Source organism: Andrographis paniculata, unplaced genomic scaffold (assembly GCF_009805555.1).
Source record: "Andrographis paniculata isolate CXL003 unplaced genomic scaffold, ASM980555v1 Contig77END, whole genome shotgun sequence".
Lineage (NCBI taxonomy): Eukaryota > Viridiplantae > Streptophyta > Magnoliopsida > Lamiales > Acanthaceae > Andrographis > Andrographis paniculata.
The window spans coordinates 3,346,713-3,368,839 of record NW_026137614.1 but is presented as its reverse complement, the minus strand read 5'-3'; the positions used below and the strand labels follow the sequence as shown (position 1 = coordinate 3,368,839).

Genomic DNA, 22,127 nt, shown 5'->3' with positions numbered 1-22,127 from the left:
AAAATGGTAAAATTATTTTACATACTTCCACTTCCGCATTTTATTTACTATGTTCGGACTACAATCAATTTATACCTACTATGGTGACCAAAATGTATTCTACTGTCAGCATTATTATACCTACCATGATTAGTTTAATTAGTAAACAAATTAACAGTCCCACGTATTTCTACATAACCGAGGGAAGAAAACCTTTGAAACTACTGCATCCATGGCGAACTCTGGTTATGGCCTCGACGGCATCTTCAGATCCTTGAGGCCTCCATTTACTGCTCCCGACGCCCCTCACCTTTCTCTCCTCTCCTTTCTCTTCAGGAACGTTTCGTCTTTCCCTCACAAACCTGCTCTCATCGATTACCACACCGGCGAAACCCTCACCTTCCGTCAATTCAAGTCCGCCGTTTCCAGAGTCGCCAATGGCTTGCTCCACCTTGGCCTCGCCAAAAACGACGTCGTTCTCATATTCTCCCCCAATTCCATCCACTTCCCTATCTGCTTCTTCGCCGCTATCGCCGTTGGCGCCGTCGCTACCACCGTTAATCCGATTTATACCGTCGCGGAGCTATCCAAACAGATTGAGGATTCCACCGCGAAGATTATCTTCACCGTCGAGGATTTGCTGCCGAAGGTTAGGGATTTCGGGCTGCCGGTCGTTCTATTTGGCGCTGAGGAGAAGCCAGTTCTTCAAATTGGACGGATCCCCTCGATTATCCTGTTCTCGGAGCTCCTAAACAGCGGAGGATCCTTTGATTTGGACAGCAATCCGTATGGAATCAGGCAGGACGACACTGCTGCGCTTCTCTACTCGTCCGGCACGACTGGAACGAGCAAGGGCGTGGTGCTCAGCCACCGGAATTTCATCGCCGCTGCGCTGATGGTCTCCGCCGACCAGGATATGGCCGGCGAGATGCACAACGTGTACCTCTGCGTTATCCCTATGTTCCACATCTTCGGCCTCGCTGTTATTCTGTACGCTCAGTTGCAGCGCGGTAATGCCGTCGTCTCCATGTCGAAGTTCGATCTGGAATCGATTCTGAAGGCGGTGGAGAAGCACAGAATCACGCATCTGTGGGTGGTGCCGCCGATCATACTTGCGTTGGCAAAGCTCAGTTCTGTGAACAAATACGACCTTTCGTCGTTAAAGCAGATAGGATCAGGCGCCGCCCCTCTCGGCAGGGAATTGATGCAGGATTGTGCCAAGAATTTCCCACAGGCTGTTGTTTGTCAGGTAATTAATTTCGTTCGATGCATTCGATTGATAGTTCTTCATTCAACAGTAGATTACCTACCACATGAAAATTGAAGAACTTACTGATTTTGATTAATTGTGCTTGATTTAGGCAGTAAATGTCGTGAATGGAAGTCAATCTTGTTGATTACTGTGCACATTCAGCGTTGGCTCTTTGAATATTTGTATGAGAAACAATCCATTTGTGCCTCTGTAATTAATTAATTGCTGCTGCAGCTGTTGATTGTCTGTTTTAGTTAACGTTTGGGATACTTCTTGGATGATTTCAACGAGGCTTACAATGAAACATATGATGTTGTTTTTACTTGTGAAATTTAGTGGCCGAACATCAAATGTCGATCTTTGAACAAAATATCTCTGTTTATATAGAGGGTTTTAGAATTTCGGAAAAATTTGGAAATAGTAACAAGTTAAAATAGTTAGACGTGATATTTTGTGAAATGAAATTGTTATTAGTTACTGTTAATGCCAAAAATTTCCAAAAGTGAATATGTAGACAGAGCAGAAATTTTCCTCTTGACTGCTGCGACGGCATACAGGGAAAGATTTAGTTGCACATTTCTTTGGCAAAAGGAAGCCTGAGGGAGGGATTAACTGATGTACTAAACTTTTTGACAATACTATCTTGGTGATTACACTGCGAGATGAGATACGATATTTACGTTATGTAATTGTCTGTGAACCAAATAATTTCAGGGCTATGGAATGACGGAAACTTGTGGCATTATCTCTATAGAGAATCCCTACACCGGGCCTCGGCACTCTGGTTCGGCTGGAATGCTTGTCCCTGGAGTGGAGTGTCAAATTGTTAGTGTAGACAAAATAAAGCCACTTCCTCCCGGAGAAATGGGGGAAATTTGGGTCCGGGGGCCAAATATGATGAAAGGTATATTTGTAGTTAGGACTTACGATGTAGTTGGTTACACATTTCAAGTTATTAGAGCTTTTCAGGGAAACGGAGACGGGCTATGTTCTCATTCAATTCTAATATTGATTTCTACTTCCCAATTCAGGTTACTTTAACAACATTCAGGCCACAAAACTAACAATTGACGAACAGGGATGGGTACACACCGGAGATCTTGGATACTTTGATGACGATGGTCAGCTGTATGTTGTCGACCGTATTAAGGAGTTGATCAAATACAAAGGTTTTCAAGTAAGTTCCTTTGAAAATGGTTTCTTTTTGGTAGTGTGTTGAATCAAATATATTTTGCATGATGCTGATAGTACCTCAATATAGCGTACAACACATAGCTAATAAACAAATAACACCAGTTTACTTTAATACTCCATCCGTATGCTATAATTATGCCATGTTTTCATTTTTTTACTGTCCGTTAAATTTATGCACAATCCATTTATAGTAAACACCTTGCTCATCAACAATTTTATTATCTATACTTTATATATAGTAACCAATTTGTTATTATATTTTTATTTATGCCATCACTTTTTTTATAATTTTTTTAATAAATTCTCTATAATACCTCTATCTTACTTTTTTATCTACTTTACTTTTACATTAAAACATTAAAATATTATTATTTCTTTGTCTCTTTATTCAAACAAAGTGGTATACTTAGCCCGGACTAAGGTTGTATAATATAATGCAATATATTGTTGATAGCACATGTCAATAGTCCACACCAGAGAAAATTGCAAAAAATATCTTCTATATATATTGAATTACTACTTTTGTTCTTTATTTATTTCAGTAGAAAAATATATTCTGCCAATTTGCAAAAGTCGCTATGGGCACCCGTGATGTTCACACAACAGTGGTCCCATGCGCAGCTAAATGACAAAAATGGCGATTTTTGCAAACATTTATGATATATTTTTCCAGCAATATAACTAAAGGACAAAGTTATAATTGAGTATACATAGAGAATATCTTTTACAATTTTTCCGTCCACACAACACAATCACAATTGATTTCATCCAATATCAAGCACAACATATACTGTGTCAATGGCAACCATGTGTTGTGTATATTATTTTATTACAATGTACCGACTGTGGCTAATTAGAATGATGCTGAATAGCCCTAATCAGCACCATAACCAGTCCCCTTATTTAAACATTGTTATATTTCACCCGAGCAAACAATCTCGAGGATATCACTCTTATAAAGACATATGAGCCCGGCACAAAGTGAAACATATTATCGATAATCATTGCTTAACATTTTCTCTCCAGGTCGCTCCAGCTGAACTCGAAGGGCTGCTCATATCTCACCCTGAGATACTCGACGCTGTTGTCATCCCGTAAACATTCTAACAAAGCCTTCAATAATTAAATACCTCGCCATTCCATACATATAAATCATTTTTATTCCCATTGTAGGTTCCCAGATGCGGAAGCAGGTGAAGTTCCCGTCGCTTATGTTGTTCTATCACCTAACAGCTCACTTACCGAACTCGATGTCATCAAGTTCATTTCAGAGCAGGTATTCCCTTCTTTTCGAATCCCTCGTGGTTTCGCTCTGTCCTAATTTTCTTGTTTTCATGCAATGTCTCTTTTCGCCGATTTATTGTCGTTCTAGAGTGACTTGTATGTATTTGTCGAATCTTCCACATTACAGGTTGCCCCATTTAAACGATTGAGAAGAGTCACGTTCGTTAGCAGTGTCCCGAAATCGGCGTCGGGGAAAATTCTTCGTCGGGAGCTTATTAACAAGGTTCGATCTAAAATATGAAACGGCCGTTTGTTGGACTTACGTTGGCGAATTTTGGGATGCTCGACTGCACCCACCTAAGGTATGTTGCATTAGTTTTAAGCAATTAATTGAGTGATGTCGAATTGAATCTGCGTTGCCCTGCCAAATGGAAAATTTGTGGATGTTTTTGCTTGTCTTTGTTTCTCTTTTTGTACATAACGATATAATGTAATTTTTATTTTAAAAGAAAATATATCATATTACATGTAAATTTTTATAAATACATATTTTAAAATGTTGGGACGAAAATTTGGCTTGAATTTTATATTAAAATAATATTTGAAGAATACATATAGTAAAATTTTAGATTTTTAAGATAAAATATCTTTTTTTTTTTTTTTTTTTTTTTTTTTTAGAATTTTGGATCAAGTAATATTAATTCCTTGATATTTCAATAGTTGCAGGTATAAAATAATGTTAAAAAGTCTTTCCTTTTTTTTTTTTTTTTTTTATATATATGAATGTGTGTTTTAATTTTGGTTTAAAAATAAAGATATTTTTATATAATAATGATAAAAATAAAATAGTTTTATAGTGAGAGAAAATTGCAAAAAAAATATATCTCACATTTATACTCTATTATCATTTTTGTCATATATTTATCTAGCTGACAAAATATATCTCGTATGTTTATAAAAGTTGTTATTTATGTTTTTTTTTTTTTCGCGCGTGACATTCACACCACGCGCCTTTACACGTGATCACGCGCGGCCAAAAGATAGAAATAACTGACTTTTGCAAATACGTGGGATATATTTTGCAATATAGGATAAAAATGATAACGAAAAATGTGTGATTTTTTTGCAATTTTCCGTTTACAATGACACAAGGACCATGGTTACTATTTATGATAATGAAACAATTGATTTGATGGTAGACAAAAATAATAAAATGAGATGACAATATGGATAGAAGGATTAATATACCTTCTCCCCCTCCCCACCGTTTGTTTTGTTATGTCTGTATTTTATATGATACATACAAATAAATTTACATTAAAGAAATAATTAATGTAGTTGTACATGATGTATACAAATTCCAATTTCGATTAGGTTGCAAATACAATTTATTTTATTTCATTTTTAAAAAAATTAATAAATATTATACTATGTGATACAGGCAGCATGATCACATGTGAGAACATATAAATTGGAGGATTATTTCTATTAAAAAATTTAAATTGGAAAACTATTTATGTACAAAGTCTATTTATAATCCTAAAATAATTAGAGTTTCACATGACAAACATAAAAAAAAAAAAAAAAAAAAAAAAAAAAAAAAAAAATTGTTTATCAAAAAAATTATTATCAAGAGCATGAAAGTATTTCAAATTGAGTATGTTTGATTCGTAAGTTAGTTTTACATGTCAACACACACTTATCCAGTGTGTTTTGCAAAAGAAATATGAATAGAACTTAAATGGATCGATTAGGTTACTTATATCAACAATATGTATATCATTTTCTATGAATACTGAAAGAACTCTAGAATTAAACATGTTTTGTCTAAGAATATTTTAAAATGGATAAACCTCTGTACATGCTGAAAGGATTTATGTTGATCAATGTGATCAGTCTATGTTCCAACATATTCGATTTTTATGACTTACCGGCCGAGATGTTACACTATTATTTTGGGTGATAACAATAAAAAGATAAACTAGAATGTATGTAGTTCTTTAAAAACTCGTAGAACTTACATGTATCATAATTAGCTTTTTATTTATATACATTTGACAAACTCCAATCTACTCTAGAAACTAATACTTCGACTATATTCCAAAATAATTTTGAACGATAAAGATCACTCGAGTTTTGCATTGAATATAGCATTTGATATCCCCATACAAAAAGAATAGCTAAAACATCACAGGATAACTTCGATAAAATTTTGAATTTCAATTTTGAGATTTCTACCATACCAAAGCATCAAAATAGTGGTTATGCTAACATTTACATCTTGACCTCTATAGAATTTTTCATCCAAGTAAATATCTAATTTTATCCGATCAAAAAAAAGAAATATCTAATTCTATTTTTAAGGAGGGTCACCTATCTCGACGACATTTGAAAAATTATCAAAACATAGATAGAAAATATATTATTTCATGAAATGTAGGGTGTGTTTGTTTGTGTGATTTTGATTTTTTTTTTTACTATTCCAATCCCCCTCACCAAAAAATAAAATAAAATCAAACAAAATACTTATTTTTTATTTATTATATGATACTAAAATTTAATTTTATATTCAAAATATTACATCAATGTATATTTATATCACAATAAGTAATTCTTTCAATTTAAAATTTTACTATTCAAAATCAAAATTTCACAAACACTCTTGTAAATTTTACAAGAAAATAAAATCTTTATAAAGTAAAATACTTTTGACACTTTGTATGATTAAGTTTAATATACTCAACCTCATTTTGAATCAATATTGTTGGAAAAACCACTAGAAGGTGGTAACATCCCTAATATTTGTCAAATATTTAAATATCATTTGTGTTGGTATAAAATTTAGTTTGATCGGGGATCCGCAAACTGTTTAGATTGGTTCATGTATGACCGCTAAATTGTCCACACTGGTTGCTGATGTGGAATATTTTGTCACACATTTTCTGAGTTGGAAAATGTCTTTTGGGGATATAAAAAAATAATTCAAATTATGCATAAGTATAAGAAAAAATGTGCTAGCATTGATTTCAAAAGTAAAAAAGAGATGAAAAAGAAAGACAATCAACCTGCTTCTTGCAAGATTGCAACCCTACTCAAAGTCTTGGTTCGATGCTTGATGTTTTGGATAATGAAAAAACTTCAAGGTGAGATAAAATGTATATCTCATTATCCTACTGTATACAAAGACAAAATAATGTTGTCCTTCGAGCTTGCATGCAAAAAAGATGTCAAATATAAAAGAAGAATAAATATCTTACTCTTATTACCGAAAAAGGTATCATTTTACTATCATTTCCTTCTACTACATACGCATTGATAATTGACATGAGATGTGTTTTGGCATATTTGACTATTTGGAGTTTTTGTGTTGTTGAATTTAGATTGGAAGAAGTGGATTTGTGTGTGTATATATATACACAACCCATGGAACTTGAAAAATTATACTCATTTTCATATCGAAAGGAAAGCCCAAATTTCATGGTGTAATAGTTGAGTTTTACATATTGTTAAGCACGAGTCTAGTCTTTTATTTTGAGAGTTTTGTAGAGAGGTTTGTCCATGTGTTGAGAGGCATAAATTTAGAAAGATTTCGTACATATTTTTGGGTGAAAAACCTGTTCAAAGTTGCTGGTTCACGAAGTCGAAGATGACATTCTGAAAGTGTTCCAATAGTTTGTTGTGTGGAAAAATTGCCGAGTGTTTGTGTAATGCAAATGGCTTCTAAGAAGAGTTAAAGGAGAAAAAGGTGTCAAGCTGCCTACAACAACGTTCCATTTCAGAGCACAACCAATGGACGTCGAGGCCTTCCATGATTTCCTTTGCGAAGAAAGATACATGTGGTAGGGAAACCAATATAATTAAGTTGGGTTTGTGGCTGTTTATTTGTGGTTTTGTTTGTCTTACCTATAGTGGAATTGCCCTGGGTTGATAATTGGGTCAACAAACTTCGGTGTGATGTTTGTTTCGTTTCATTCTGCGCATGCATTTTTGTGATTAGTTTGTTGTTCAAATCAACATCATTCTGAACACAACAAACCTTTTGAATTTGCATTCTATTCCACTGCATCTATCAAGAGTCTTCGGGATTGGAATTAAGGTGTATTTCGTATTTTAGTTTGAACTATTTTTTATATGGAGTATGAAATTGTTAATATAAAAATATGTATATATTTTATGTTGAAGATTGAATTTTTTAGAAAAATGAATGTATAATGTATATTGAAGATCATATCAATAAAAAAAAAAAAAAAAAAAAAATTATTTGAATAAATACATAAATTTAATTATAATATTTGAAAACAAAAATATTTATTATAGTAGAAGAATAAAAAACACATTGACAATCATATATATACTTTCTTCGTCCAAACTAAAAGTGGTCATTTTTTTAGTAGATTAGAAAATAATAATAGTATGTTATTAATTTGTGAAAATATTAAAATATTCTAAAACTTTTGTCTCTACAAGTAAAAATGAAATGAATAATTTCGTAAAAGTTATGATCATTTTGGTATTTATATATTGATAATTGTTATTATTAAAATAAATATTTTTGAATATGATACATAAAATAATAAAAAATACACATTGAGTTAGAATTGAATGAGTACAAATTAATATTAATTTAAGATTTATTTTTAAATTTTTAAAAATAGTAAATATTAAAAGATTTAATACAATATTTTATGAAAAAAAATACTTCTTCATCCCTCATTAGAAGATAGGTAAAAATAGTTAGTGTTTGTTTTAAGTAAAAAAAATACAAAATATTAATGTCTTTTTAAGTAAAAAGGAATTTTTTTTTAATGATAACCTAAAAAGTAAAATGGATATAAATTTGAATAATAGAGAAAATAAATACTTTTTTAATCTCAGCTCAAAATATCATATTTATCATTTTAGTCTATCTCACTAAGAAATATTTATTTATGTTTTAGTAAAACTAATCTTATACTAATATTCAAATACTCTCAAACTTTTATTTAAATTAAAAATATACTATTACACATACAATTACTTTTATACATAAAGTTAAAGAACAAAAATATTAAAATCTCTTACCGACTTTCATTAATTAATAAAATACTTCCTCCGTCCCAAAATAATAGTTTCATTCTATCATTTTCGTCCGTCTCAAAACAATAGTCTCTTTTTTTTTTTCTTTTTTTTTTTGTAACAAGTTCCCTACATTTTTACAAAATTATCCCCACTTCTTCACAATAATTATATAAAATAGAGACATTTTGATTTTTTAGAAATACTTTTACATCCATTATCGATATAATATTATTATTCTTTAATTCTCGTGTCCATCCCGAATGTCTTTATTGTTTTGGAACGAAAGGAGTACTATATTATTTGAAAATATATTACTTCATCCGTCCCACTTAATTTATCCACTTTCTTTTGTTCCATATAATTTCTCATTTTTTTAAAATATAATTATAAATTTTAACCACATTTTAAAATTTATAATTTATAATTTTTTTATTAAATTATTTGGTTATTTTAATTTTAATCTATAATTATTTTTATTAAATCATAATTATTTTTACTAATATATTTTTTAATTATTTACTAATTATACAATACTTAAAACTTCATATGTAACTGTAAGTTAAGTCGACAAATTAACCGGAAATGATAAATTTCAATTAAATAAAAATAGTATTTAATTTAATTTTTTTTTAAAAATAATAATAATAATATTATTATTATTAAAAAAGAATGTTAAAGCCTTAATATATTGGAATTTGGAAGAATTGTAGATGCAATAATAGAAAGACTCTTTAGTTTGAGGTGTGACAACTCAAACTCCTCTTATCTCTGCCCACTAACATATGACTCACTGCCAAACTATAAATACCGCCAGAGGCAGTTTCCAGTTTCCTCCCCCACCAAGTTTCACAGTTTCCTTCAACTCCGATCGCGTCGTTGCCAATGGGTGAGGTAATCAATCTAACTTAATCTCAATGTCAATGTGCTTTAATTATTCATCATGCAGTTTGTAATTGTTAATAAGGAAAACTTCGATTTGGCAATTGGCTCCTATGCAGAAGAACAATGGTGAGAATGGAGGAGGAGGCAGGAGCAATGTCACGGTGGTGCTGAAGGCTGACTTGCACTGCGATGGCTGCGTTTCCAAAGTTCTGAAGTGTATCCGCTCTTTGGACGGTGATATTCTTCGGAAAAGCTATTTCCTAATATATATTCACCATAGATGTGTTGGTAGTTCTTCGGATCTGATTTCCTGGTGATGTTTTTGCTTCTTTTTTTTTTTTTTTTTTTTTTTTCTATTTAGGTGTCTACAGCGCCTCCATCGGCGGGGAGCAGAAGATTACGGTGGTCGGAAAAGTGGATCCGATGAAACTCAGGAATAAGGTGGAGCAGAAAACGCACAAAAAGTTTGAACTCATTTCGCCACAACCAAAGAAAGAAAACAGCAACAACGATGATAAAGAGAATGCAAAAGGCAAAGAAAACAACAATGTTGTGAATCCTAAGCAAGAGAAGAAGAAGAACAACAAAGAGCAGTCCAATGATAAAAACTCGAAGAATAAATCCGATAAGGATTCTTCCGAAAAGGAAAAGAAGGTATTCAATTACCGTCAGTTCATCGATCCGATTTCATTCGTCGATTTTCTGTTTTGTTTTCTCCATATTTAGCACGAACAACACGTTTGCAACTATCCAACAGTTAACCGCCTCAACACCTCACCCACGTCTCCCACGCGCATCTTACAGTTTCTCTGAATTTAATCGTAATGCAGATTCCGGTGACAACGACGGTGCTGAGGATGCGCTTGCACTGCGAAGGCTGCATTCAGAAGATCAGAAAATCCATAGCAAAAACCAAGGGTGAGCATATAATCGATCGATCTCTAATTCAATTTCACAATCCTAATCCGACGGTGCGTTTGCAGGTTACAGCGGCATGAAGATCGACAAGGAGAAGAACCTGGTAACAGTAACCGGCGCCATGGACGTAGAAGCGTTGGCTCAGGTGCTCAGGAAGCATGTGAAAAAGGAAGTCGAAATTCTACCCCAAAAGGACGCCGCCGCAGAGAAGGAGAAAAGCGGAGGTGAAAAGCAAAAGAATGGAAACAAAAAGGAGAAGAATAATGCCGGCGGTGGAAAGGAGAAGGCCGGCGGCGGCGGCAAGGAGAAGGCCGACGGCGGCGGCGGCGACGGAGGAGACAAAACCGAAGCAGTAAACAAGGCGCAGTCGCAACGGTCCGTAAGCCCGAACCCGAACCCGAACCCGTACCCGGGTGAGCAGTATTTTTACTACTACCCGGCCCCGTATAATTGGTACGTACCACAACCATACCACGCTCCTCAGCTGTTCAGTGATGAGAACCCTAATGCTTGTAGTGTTATGTGAATGCGGGGGGTATTTTGGTCTTTTCATGCATTGTTTAAGCTGAAAGAAGCTTCTAGACCGCTCTAAATTCAATTAAATGGTAACTTCGTTACTATTGGGCATCGTTTGTTTCTTCTCTCCAAACCTCTATTTGTACTACTATGTATTTTTCGATATTATCCTACATTTAATATTTATTTAACATCATCTCTCTTAATCTCCGTGTCGGTTCAAAATGTGCTAATCTTAGATCGAAGAAGTATCATTTTAATATCAAATTCAAATTATTTTTTTTTTCGAAATTATTAAGAAAAATAAAAAATAGAAATAAAGAAAAATTTTGGTTTGCATTATGTTGGTGTGTGTTTGTACGAGTGGATGCAGCTTTTGTTAGTGGGAGCGGTAAAAGGTGTACGGTACCAAGCAGCCAGGCAGGCTACTTTCACATTAGTTTTTTGTGTTTTTTTTTTTTTAGGTCATTAGGTTTGTTGAGGACTTTAATTGGCACTACGTTTTTTCTTCAAAAGTTTGCTTCGTTTTGGTCGTGGTTTGTATGGGATGAAAGAACATCAGCCAGTCATGGCAAATGGTGAGACATCCTCGGATTTGATCCTGGTGAGTGCCTGCGTGTACGAGTATGTAAAAATAAAAAGAATAATAATAATAATAATAATAATAATAATAAATCACAGCATAACTGTTATATAAAAAATTCAAAAAATTTTAGAAAAATTTTGGAGGAATTAGGACTAGTTAAAATGATGGATCCAGTCTGAAATTAATGCATAGCCCAAGAAAGCAAATGAAAAAATTCCAAATTGAACAAGTGATCGAAAAGTCCAGTTATAGTTTTAAATTTTAATCTAAATATAACATATAAATTAAAAATAAAAATTTAATTTTTTAAAAAATTTAATTCTAGTATAATATCTACATTAATTATTTTTATATTATCTTATATTATTATTATTATTATTATTATTATCATTATTATGATAATTTTTATTTAGAAGTATTTTTATTTGTTTCAAAAGCTACTTCAAATATGCTTTAAAAAATACTTTTAAGTTTGAAAAAAATAAAAATATAACATATAAATTAAAAATAAAAATATAATTTTTTAAAAAATTTAATTCTAGTATAATATCTAAATAAATATTGAATCAAAAATAATAATTAAATGTTATTGAGTTTGCCAAAATTAATATATTGATAAATTATGGAACAAAGAAAGTAGAATTTAGCAAAGAAAAGAGGAGAGAATATAGTTTAGTTAGATGGAATGAATGGCAAAATATGATACGATAGGCAGGCAGGCAGGCAGTAGTGTCATTTCATTCATAGCTGCCCACAAACAATTAATTCATCAACCAATGCTCAAAAATGATACCTTCTTACACCTTACCTTACAACCACACTCTGCTGCTGTTTGGTTTGTTTTCTGATTCATTCCTTCCTTCCTTGTACAACAATATAGATACATACTTCATCGGACCACATCCTCCCACTGTTAGAAACAAACAAACAAACAGAATCGATTATCTCCACTCCCGACAATTACCACACCTCCACCCGTCCTCCCACGACGAGGACGAGGACGACTCCACCCACGGCGAACAATGCCCGTGCAACCACATCCCGCACGCTTTGCAGCAAAGGTCTGGAAACGGGTCAATGCGAGCACAGAACTTACAGGGCACTACGTCGACAGAAATGACGGGTTCTTCCTGATCGTACGATATTTCGAGCGTTTCATTCTCCGGGAACACATATGATCCATTTCCCCCATCGTCAGAGGCGAGCAGCTCATCGAACGAGAAATATGTCTGAGGCTCAAACTCCGCACCATCATATTGAAGACAATCATCGTATTCCAATGTGTCAGCAGCTTTTTCGTCAGAATTGACCAATTGAGTTTTTGGGGCTTCAACTTGCATACGGTCAGTAGCAGAGTCAGTGTAAGTGTATCTCCTGACGGGCAATTTCTCGGTCTCGGCTACAACAGATGCGCCGATCTGAAATGGATCGGCCGTGTCATTCTCTTGCTTTAAGTGCCTTCTAACAGGAAGCTTTCGAGAAGCTGAATTAGAAAGAGTGGCGCTATTCCATTCGCTGTCCACCATTGGTGTGTTGGAGCACTTCCCGACTTGGGGTACACAAGGATGGCGCCGATCATCTGCTGGTGGTTGATGATGAAATTCTGCTTTCATGGGAGGTGGTAAAGATGATGGGCCTTCTTTTTTGAGATATTTGGAATTTAGACAAGAATCGTTGGCCTTTTCGATATTATCCACCTTGGGAGCTCGGCTGTCGATCCTGTTCTCCAATGCCTTCTTTTTTTCAGGATCCAAGTACGGGCACACAGGAGATCTGATTCTGCGGCACTTGCTGCATTTGAAACCCATCAGCATAGAAATCTTGGACTCATCCAATTCAACCGCATCGGCGTGATACCAATCTGCGAAAAACCAGGAATACAATCACCAAAGCGCCAAAGTTAATTTATAAAAAATAACGATCAAATGCGAGAAGAGCTTACGTTGGCATGTTTCGCAGCATATATAGATTAGGTCAGGATTGTATGGCTGATTACAAAGACGGCAAACAGGTTCTGTCGAACCCCTATCGGACTTGCCCCTCATAAGAATGTTCTTCAACCTGAAATCAGCGCCATTTTCTTCAGCGTTCTTCTTCCTCCATATAAGACCCCAGTGTTTATTTTTGGTTTTCTTAGCAACCGCAGAACCATTACTCAATTTCTTCTCAGAAGAAATTTCTATGGGCACTGGTGCTTGTGGCTGTTTATAAGCTATTGAGTTCACGTGTATATTGGTATTACTACCGTTTGGTAAGTCTTGAGTTTGTAGAAGCAAAGGACTTGTAGGGGATCCATAACTACTCTGGACGTGAGTGATAACTCGACTTTCACAGCACTTTTTACAGGTGATCAAAAATTCAACCCCCTCGTTCACTTCAACTGCTAAACCATTGGTGCATTGCTCATGACAAGAACCTGATCAACAAAACAAATTTGGTAAGTTTTTCATCACACGAAATCATAAATAACAAGACAACTTCTTTGCCACAAAAAAGAAAAAAAAAAAAAGAAGGATAAGATAAGATAAGATGGCAGTAACAGGCATGTTTTCATACCCAATTGACTAGCTTTTTGTCACAAGAGATCATAAATAACAACCCAAATAAACTAATAGACAAGGTCTTATTTTCAAGTCATATATAGAAAAATAAGTAGTCAAACATGCTGAATCAACTGTCGTCACGGCAGAGCAATAGTTTCGCAAGTAAATCAATAACGGGATGCAGCATAAAAAGCTAATTACTTTCCACATTATATTTGAAATATAAATGAACAAAGAGAAAAATATTGAAACATATACATGGTTTTTTGCATAAGATTTTAGTGTTTCTTCTGTCCCCTTCTTCCACAATTAGCAGTCTCAGAATATCAAAATTACAAACAGAAAAGAGCAAAGTAATGAACACCATTGGAGAAAATTCTGAAAGAAACTGTACTAAAATTCAAAGAGTGTACAAATGATGCTATTTATAGGGTTAGTGAGCACTTCTCAAGAGTCATCGGATCATAATATGCAAGAATCTCACAACATGGGCATTTAAGATGTAAAACAACTGCAATCCAATAAAAAACATTGAACCTAGCATACTGGAGTATGCACAAAACTTGCTGTTTCTAAGTATACCCAAAAGGTACATAATATCCTTTCCTGCCAGCAGTTCATCATATTATGTATCTTAGTAATGGCACACTAATGCAAGAAAGAAAAGAATGTTGCAAATAAATAAGAAATCTAGACATATCAAGGAATGTGATGGATTTAGGGTTTAGAGTACAAAAAGGGAATGAAACAAATAGGCGTAATGGATTTGCATCACTATAAACCAAAAAGTAGCATTTCTCATATATAAACTCCCCATGATTTCTTTTTTCTGGTACTTCTAGCAGTATATCAACTACAGAAATCCTATTTAATATATAAAAAGATAAGAGTTCAAGTTTGAGAATTCCAGATATAAGAGTATTAGCATACCTTGGCATGCACTGCACTTGACTGCATTCCTGGAATCGCAAAGGTCGAAAAATTAACAGTTAATTTAGAAGGGAAAGCCCTTGTATGAGAAAACAGAAAGTCAGGAAGATATGTTTTGAAGATTACCTATGCAAGACATCTTCATGGCAGGAAGGGCAATAATTCCTGACCAGGTTATCTTGCTTCCTCCAAAGATAGGGATATATATTTTTACGGGAACCCTTCCCCAGCCACCTCTGCAGTTTGGAAAATACTTCCACAGTTTTGTTTTTCACTACTTTTTCTTCATAGTCTCTAATTAGATACAATGGGATGCGTGTCTCAGAAAACCAGAATCTTTCCTTCCCATCTTCCAGGATTTTCTCTACTTCTGCTACATATTTCATAACACGAGATGGCAGGTGTTTCTGACTGCCAAAATCAACACAATATCTTGTGTCATGTCCTACTATTTTCTTCTCAGAAATAAAAGCATTTCTAAAAGCTGAAACTTCTGCATCAGGCCCTTTTCCATCGACGAGGTTCTGCTCTGGATGAACTAGATCACTCCATCTCACATGAAAATCAAGGTATCGAACCTGGTGTGTTGAATGCATTAGAAAGAACACATCAAAATATAATATGCTTGCTTCCAGAAATAAAGTACCACCAGAAATAATCATGGTATAAGTACAAAGGTGTAGGCGTATTATTTTCAAAGTAAATAAGAAATTAATGATACCTGAAGTGCAATTTGAGCCAAGTTCCGACTCATTTCAACTGCCGAGCGCCAGATAAGCTGCCTGCTCATTCTGGAACTCTCATGTCCTTCAACATAGTGTATGCCAATTATCTTTTTTAAACCACCTGTCATTCTCACAATTCAGTACCCATATGTTTAGACATCTATAAACTCAATGAAAAGCTAATCACAACCTCACTCAATATAAGCAATCCAACTTCCCAAGAAACAATATGCATAGGGCATGCTTATATTACATATTTACCTTGACGAGCTGCTTTCCTGATCATGGAACAAGGAAGGATTCCCCTCTGAAACATCAGCTTTGACAGCACACCCCCTCTCCACCAAGTAAAGTCAGGGGACATATCCTTGTAGTTAGCACTAATTTCTTCAACTACAGCAGACGGTTTCCGACCACGCCTCCCTGGTCTACGCTTCTGAGCTGACCCAGCAGCATTAGCTGTAATTTGAGAAGTAGAAGATTGGAATGAACTATCAACAAGCTTTATCCAATCTCCAGATAGGGCAATTGTCCTTATATTCTCCTCAAGCTGTAAATGCAAAAGCATTAGGAATTTGGAAGTGCAAAATTATGAGCAATACTGAGCAATACAGAGCAACACAAGTGTAGTAATATAGCGATAATTATTGATAAACATCAATCAAAGCACCATCTATTAAACCCGTGGGCAAATATATCTCAATTCACTATATTTTTCCAATTAGATGCAGTGACCACAGAGCTGAGATGATTCTGCACCTACTAACTAACTGAAATAATGCAACCATACAGGAACAAATGTGGATTTGATATTTTTTGAGGTGGGATTGGGACTAAAATATTAGAAATTATTTTAAATAATATTATCTAATAATAAAGTATTAGACATTCCACCTGTTATAGTCAAACAATTTGTTCCTAAGATAGACCAACCTTAGTAATTAGTTTACTATTATGTGTAATATAGTACTATATTATTTAATGGCTTCTTAGGGTGTGTTTGTTTGGGGGATTGGATTTTAAATCCACTATTCATCCCATTTTTCCCCCAAAAACATCAAATCAAACACCTATTTTTTATTTTTTATATTATACTAAAAATCAATTTTACATTCAAAAAATCACATCAACACCTATTTATATCACATCATACAACTATTCAAATTCAAAATTTTTTACTATTCAAATCCCAACTCAAAATCCAAACCCCCAAACAAACACACCCTAAGGGTTTAGGGTAAACTGATTGTATTGATCGCAAAATTAGGTTAATCAATGTTATCAAACAATTTTCATCTAAAGTATGACAAATTAAAAGTCAAGCAGAAAGGCTACAAAGTATGTTAGACATTCACATCAACCAGTACTATACAGCACTTCAGATAAATGTGTGTATACTGTACATATAGTGATAGATGATCAAATGCAAATACTTGAATGCTATTCTTATGCTTGAATGATAGATAAAACATCAAGTAGAAAGCCTAAAGAGTATGTTAGACATTCACATCAACCAGCATTGAACAGCATTTCAGATAAATGTGTATATATATAGTGATCAATGATGAAATGCAAATACTTGATTGTTATTCTTATACTAAATAAAGAATAGTTTAATAAAAATGATACATTCAGAGAACCAAGTATATTGAAATGATGCAGATATGAAGTAAATATATTTACATTAATTATCTGTAAATTTATTAATACATGAAGTACTAATAACTACTTTGATAAGTAATAATTTATAGAAAGAAAATGGAGCCAATAGCGTTTGGATTTGGTCTCACTATTCATCAAATTCTATTTTCCTAAAACCATCAAATCAAACACCTATTCTCTTCATTTAATATAGTACCAAAAAATTAATTTTATATTCAAAACATCTCATCATACATCCATTAGATCCCATCAAACACTATTTCAATTCGAATGTTTACTATTCCCAAACCTCAAATTCAAATCCAAACTTAAAAGAACAGATCCCAAGAAATCTCTTGATATATAACAATTTTTTATGGTTTCTCTTTTGAAAGACAACAAATAGAAAATAAATAATATGCTAATAGCATAGAATGAAGGGATAGGATAGAAGTTTGGGGGTATCTCACTGTGCTCCATATTAACACCCTTCATTTTCAAACCTTGCGAATATTATTTATTAATCATATAACCATGCATATTGATTTATCAGCTTGTCATAAAATCAGAATCAAGCATGCAACCAACTAAAATTAGTGCTTACTTCAAGCAAAAGGATCTTTACAGCCTTGCATGTTGTAGCCTGTTCAGCTAACTTTCGCCACTTTTTTCTGAAAGTGTCATTGAGGAAAGGACCCTCAACAAGACCACCTAAGCTCTCTTCCATAAAAATGATGTACGCTGCAATTCCACTGAGTCTCCCATCACCACTCTTCATCAAACGAACACCACAAGGTACCTTTGTAGCCCCTCTAGTAGAATTTGAAGCTGCTGCATTTAACAAGCAGCCTCTCTTGCTTGATACAGTAGCCTTGCAAGAAAAACACCACGAACATCTTTCCCTAGGAACTTCATAAAGCTTCTTCTCTGTATTTGGCCAAAAAAATCGTACGGCCACAGAAGAGAATGCTTTTACCTGAAGCGAAACATTGTCAAGCATACCCTTTCGCCGATTATAAGGGCGGGATTCAGAAACTTGATTTTCTTCTGATGAAAGAATGGCCAAATTAGAAGCTGCTGAAGCAGCAAAATAACCATGTGCATAACTATTAATATAACCAGTTGGTTTGAAGAAAGAACCCTTAAACAAGCAAGCATCATATGGGTCTGAGTTAGACATTTTGTCAACCTTGTTATCCAAGCATAAAATAGACAACTTCGATTCACGAAGACCATTTGCAAAGGGACCGCTGTGATCAATATTGCCATTTTGTCTTGCACAGGCGGCAATTCCATTCACACTTGAAGTGCTTTGTTGGCTTAAATCATTGGTATCAGAAGCCTGGCCAGGTAAACCACTGTAAGTAATGGGTTCCTGCAAGACAGTGTCCTTACTCACACAAGAATACTGTTCAGCCAAACCTTTGACAGCCAGTTGATCAGATTTGGTTCCCATGTCCAAAGAGCCTCCAATTATAACAGGTTCCTGAACATACTTAGTAACACTTGAACTCACCATATCTGCTGCACTAGAATGAGTAGTACAACTTCCAGAGTTCTCAACCTCTGCAATCTCCACAGCTGATTTACCCAACAAATTATCCAAGTGACATGCAGTTTTACTAACTTCTTTTTCTTTTTCCATCTGCATACCAACTCCAGATATGCCATAGCAAGGTAGGATGCTTTCAGGTATCTCAAAATACTGCAAGATTCCCCTGAGTATTTCTGAATATGCAACCAAATGCTCTACTTTAGAAGAGAGGGAAAGTAGAAATTTAAGAACATCATGTCTGTTGTAGTATCTGAGGCAGACTCCTGATCTGATTGGGGCATCCAATCTGCAAAAGAAAATTTCAAAGATTAAAATTTGATTAGTTATGCTAAGGCAGTATAGCATGTAAAGCCACTCATACAAGGAATGTAATTAATATCCAGCTAATAAGAATGAACAGACAATGAGAACAAGGTAAAAGGCTAATATGATTGAACAGAGTTAGAAGCACGTACATAAGTAAGTGATCACAGGTTGCAACAAAGGCTTGTCCATATGGATCAACCCCAAAACATTGGCCTCCCCTTAAAATTGTACCCTGCAAAAGTTTGGGTTGAGTAGCACTTATTTTACACTCGGGACAATACCATGTACCCACTGGCATATGCATCTTATTTAATCCCAAGCATCTAGTGTGGTATGATGATGGGCACCCATCACAACAAAGCAATAATCCTTCCATGCCACAAATGCGACATTCATCACCATTACCATCCTCATCTGCAGAGCTCCCAGCTGGTCTACTTGTCTGAGTAGAATGGACACCAAGAGAATGCTTCATTTGATGATTTTCAGAAACAACTTGTATTGCTTCTATGTTGTTTGTTGTTTTAGAGCATCTAGGATGGAATCCTCTGGAATCACCAGTAGTCATAAACACCGTACTTGAGTCTATGTCTATTCCTACTTCCAATTCTTCACGCCTGTCCATTTCTACCCTTAGCAGTTCAGAATCTAGAACATCATCACATAAAATCTGCAAAACAATCAATTTTGTTCCAGCTGATAAAGTGTAGTAATCCCTCTCCAAGCAATGGATAGGGAATCCTTTCAACTCAGGTGCATTTAAACAGCCCATAACCATCAGATAATGGACTGTGTAAACAGGCCAAGTAAAAGTGTCAAGCAAGTTCCAATCTAGGCACCTACAATCAGAGATGAGTAAGGATACTATTGGTATCAATTGAATGGTCATGAGAAAACAACTTGAACTCAGAGGGCAGCACTGAAGGAACTATAAATAACCAATGTTAGTGGAGACATTGACCGGCAGGACAATCATTTCAAAAATCACATACCTTACCACCTATAGTTTGACTCCGCTATTTAATTTCATACATAAACATAATGAAAACAACAATAACGTTAATATTATTGTTCAGAATATTAATATACAATGTGTCAAGTTCACGAGAAGTGCTCAAAGGGAAAAACCTAACAAGAACACCATCGCACAAAAATGGATCCATACATATAAAACATCCAATAAAGAAAGTTAATGGCAAAACATATAGAGAAGTACCTCAAGCATTTATGCGCCAGCTCTAAACCATCAGATGAGAGCCTTTCAAGATGCCGCTGTAAAACATGCAATAGAGCAATATGTACAGAATCCAGCAGTGTGTTTGCAACAGAGCAATTGAGTGCACCCACAAAATCATCTAAGGAAAAGGGATAAAGAAAGAGAGGGATACTAAATGAACGTAAGAAACCATATACAGAGAGAAGGTGAGAAACATATTCATTCGGAACACCAATATGCCCAGAAGAGGGAGGAAATTCTGGTTTTGGAACAAATGTGTCCTCCATGTCTAGATTGGAATCATCATCTTGAGCGTCCTCACATGAATCACTTGAAGAATCAGTATCACTGGTATTATTACCATGAACCTCAATCACTTCATTAGCACATGTTTCCATATTGTTTGACACTCCAATCACTGATGAAGAAACCAAATTCACATTGACCAGCTCCGGGGCATCTTTAAGTTCTGTATTCTTTGCACCCACTTCTTTTCCTAGCAAAAATTCATCCAACTTCTCTTTCCTTTCAGACCATTCACCAGCCAAATCACCCTCTTCAACTAAAAATGCTTTTACTTCACCACTATACAAATCTTCACAGTCTCCATCATCATAGATTATTCTATACAAACCTGACTCATAAAAGGTAATTTTTCCCAAAAACAAACCACTGCTCTGAAATTCTTTAACCACGTATCTACCCACAAGCTTCAGAGACCTAGTCTCCACTGTCTTCCTTTTGTTACTGCAATCCACAGAGGCATCCTGCCCTTCAATTATCTTCCGTTTCCTGCCCCTGCGCTTTGGAGGCAAAACCTCTACAGGCTCCATTCCACCAGCACCGGCAGTTTACTCCTCAATACGAAGATTCACTTCCTGCAAATAGTTCGGCAACAAACAGCACTTCCTCTCATCACACCTACATTCAATTTCCCAACTCTTAGCGTACTTCAAATCCCATTACAATATAAACTAAAATAAATCAAGACGAAACCAACATAAAAATCAGTTCGATTGTAAAATTATATCCAATTACAGATCCGAAACAGAAAATCTAATCCATAAAAAATTCAATCAACCAAACACACACCAAAAAATGCCCAAAAATGTACCCAAAAAGCAAACGGCTTCCTTAGGAGGTGCAATGAATCCTAGGGTTTCAGCATTTACCAGTCCTTTCGGCGAACAGGCAATGATAAACGGTCCAAACGTACCTGCAGCAGATTTACGCGAATCTAGCAAAGAAACGCCGCCATATGAGAGAAAAATCGAGAAAAAGAGAGGAAATGGAGTTGAAGCGTGAAAGAGATGCGTAAAAATATAGGCCGAGCCGAGGCCCCAAGTCCTCCCCACGAACGCTTGCTTGATTTGGTTACTGCATTTCTATTTATGTCAGATTATCTGTACAGTTAAGTTAAAACACGTTTTGAGTCGACTCGGAACCCACTCGCCCGAGTCAAATCTAAATTTTATGTTTCTTAAATTTAAATTGAAATTCAGGACATTGTATCCGTCTTTTAATAAAAAATATAAATACAGTTTTTTTAAAAATACTAACATTATGTTTCTTTTGCTAAATTTCTTCAGATCTTTTTTAAAA

The 22,127-nt window shown here is 34.7% G+C and overlaps 3 protein-coding genes across 5 annotated transcripts; 2 read left to right on the top strand and 1 right to left on the bottom strand.

The window, feature by feature from the left end:
* The first annotated feature begins 159 nt into the window (after positions 1 to 159).
* LOC127239472 (probable CoA ligase CCL7) lies at positions 160 to 4,212 on the top strand. Its single transcript, XM_051257643.1, has 6 exons — positions 160 to 1,228; positions 1,946 to 2,135; positions 2,263 to 2,408; positions 3,452 to 3,519; positions 3,599 to 3,701; positions 3,837 to 4,212. The coding sequence occupies exons 1-6, from the start codon at positions 212 to 214 to the stop codon at positions 3,948 to 3,950; spliced, it is 1,638 nt and encodes a 545-aa protein (XP_051113600.1). The 5' UTR covers positions 160 to 211; the 3' UTR covers positions 3,951 to 4,212.
* Positions 4,213 to 9,443: 5,231 nt separating this feature from the next.
* LOC127239340 (heavy metal-associated isoprenylated plant protein 3-like) lies at positions 9,444 to 11,203 on the top strand. The gene is made up of 5 exons (XM_051257436.1): positions 9,444 to 9,598; positions 9,706 to 9,823; positions 9,951 to 10,243; positions 10,420 to 10,507; positions 10,573 to 11,203. The coding sequence occupies exons 1-5, from the start codon at positions 9,590 to 9,592 to the stop codon at positions 11,031 to 11,033; spliced, it is 969 nt and encodes a 322-aa protein (XP_051113393.1). The 5' UTR covers positions 9,444 to 9,589; the 3' UTR covers positions 11,034 to 11,203.
* Positions 11,204 to 12,280: 1,077 nt separating this feature from the next.
* Positions 12,281 to 21,900, bottom strand: LOC127239205 (DDT domain-containing protein PTM-like). 3 transcript variants are annotated; one of them, XM_051257239.1, is made up of 10 exons: positions 21,640 to 21,900; positions 20,526 to 21,446; positions 19,459 to 20,148; positions 18,053 to 19,289; positions 16,069 to 16,357; positions 15,804 to 15,928; positions 15,209 to 15,660; positions 15,083 to 15,111; positions 13,552 to 14,025; positions 12,281 to 13,470 (listed from the first exon to the last, which is right to left on the bottom strand). In XM_051257239.1, exons 2-10 carry the CDS (start codon positions 21,356 to 21,358, stop codon positions 12,551 to 12,553), a joined length of 5,049 nt encoding a protein of 1,682 aa, XP_051113196.1. In that variant the 5' UTR covers positions 21,359 to 21,446; positions 21,640 to 21,900; the 3' UTR covers positions 12,281 to 12,550. The 3 variants fall into 3 exon arrangements, with proteins under 3 accessions (XP_051113196.1, XP_051113197.1, XP_051113198.1); XM_051257240.1 differs by having other exon boundaries at positions 21,698 to 21,900; XM_051257241.1 differs by having other exon boundaries at positions 21,742 to 21,900.
* Positions 21,901 to 22,127: the final 227 nt, after the last annotated feature.

What these genes read in the sequence shown, in the direction of transcription:
- LOC127239205 (XM_051257239.1), bottom strand. Translation starts at nt 21,358, where the DNA reads ATGGAGCCTGTAGAGGTTTTGCCTCCAAAGCGCAGGGGCAGGAAACGG. An exon ending in CATGAAGATGTCTTGCATAG is followed by an intron (nt 15,112 to 15,208) that starts GTAATCTTCAAA and finishes TTGCGATTCCAG; the next exon opens with GAATGCAGTCAAGTGCAGTG. An exon ending in CAAGTGCAGTGCATGCCAAG is followed by an intron (nt 14,026 to 15,082) that starts GTATGCTAATAC and finishes TTTGTTGATCAG; the next exon opens with GTTCTTGTCATGAGCAATGC.
- LOC127239472 (XM_051257643.1), top strand. Translation starts at nt 212, where the DNA reads ATGGCGAACTCTGGTTATGGCCTCGACGGCATCTTCAGATCCTTGAGG. An exon ending in TCAAATACAAAGGTTTTCAA is followed by an intron (nt 2,409 to 3,451) that starts GTAAGTTCCTTT and finishes TTTTCTCTCCAG; the next exon opens with GTCGCTCCAGCTGAACTCGA. An exon ending in TCAAGTTCATTTCAGAGCAG is followed by an intron (nt 3,702 to 3,836) that starts GTATTCCCTTCT and finishes TCCACATTACAG; the next exon opens with GTTGCCCCATTTAAACGATT.
- LOC127239340 (XM_051257436.1), top strand. An exon ending in GTGTATCCGCTCTTTGGACG is followed by an intron (nt 9,824 to 9,950) that starts GTGATATTCTTC and finishes TTTTCTATTTAG; the next exon opens with GTGTCTACAGCGCCTCCATC. An exon ending in ATCCATAGCAAAAACCAAGG is followed by an intron (nt 10,508 to 10,572) that starts GTGAGCATATAA and finishes GTGCGTTTGCAG; the next exon opens with GTTACAGCGGCATGAAGATC.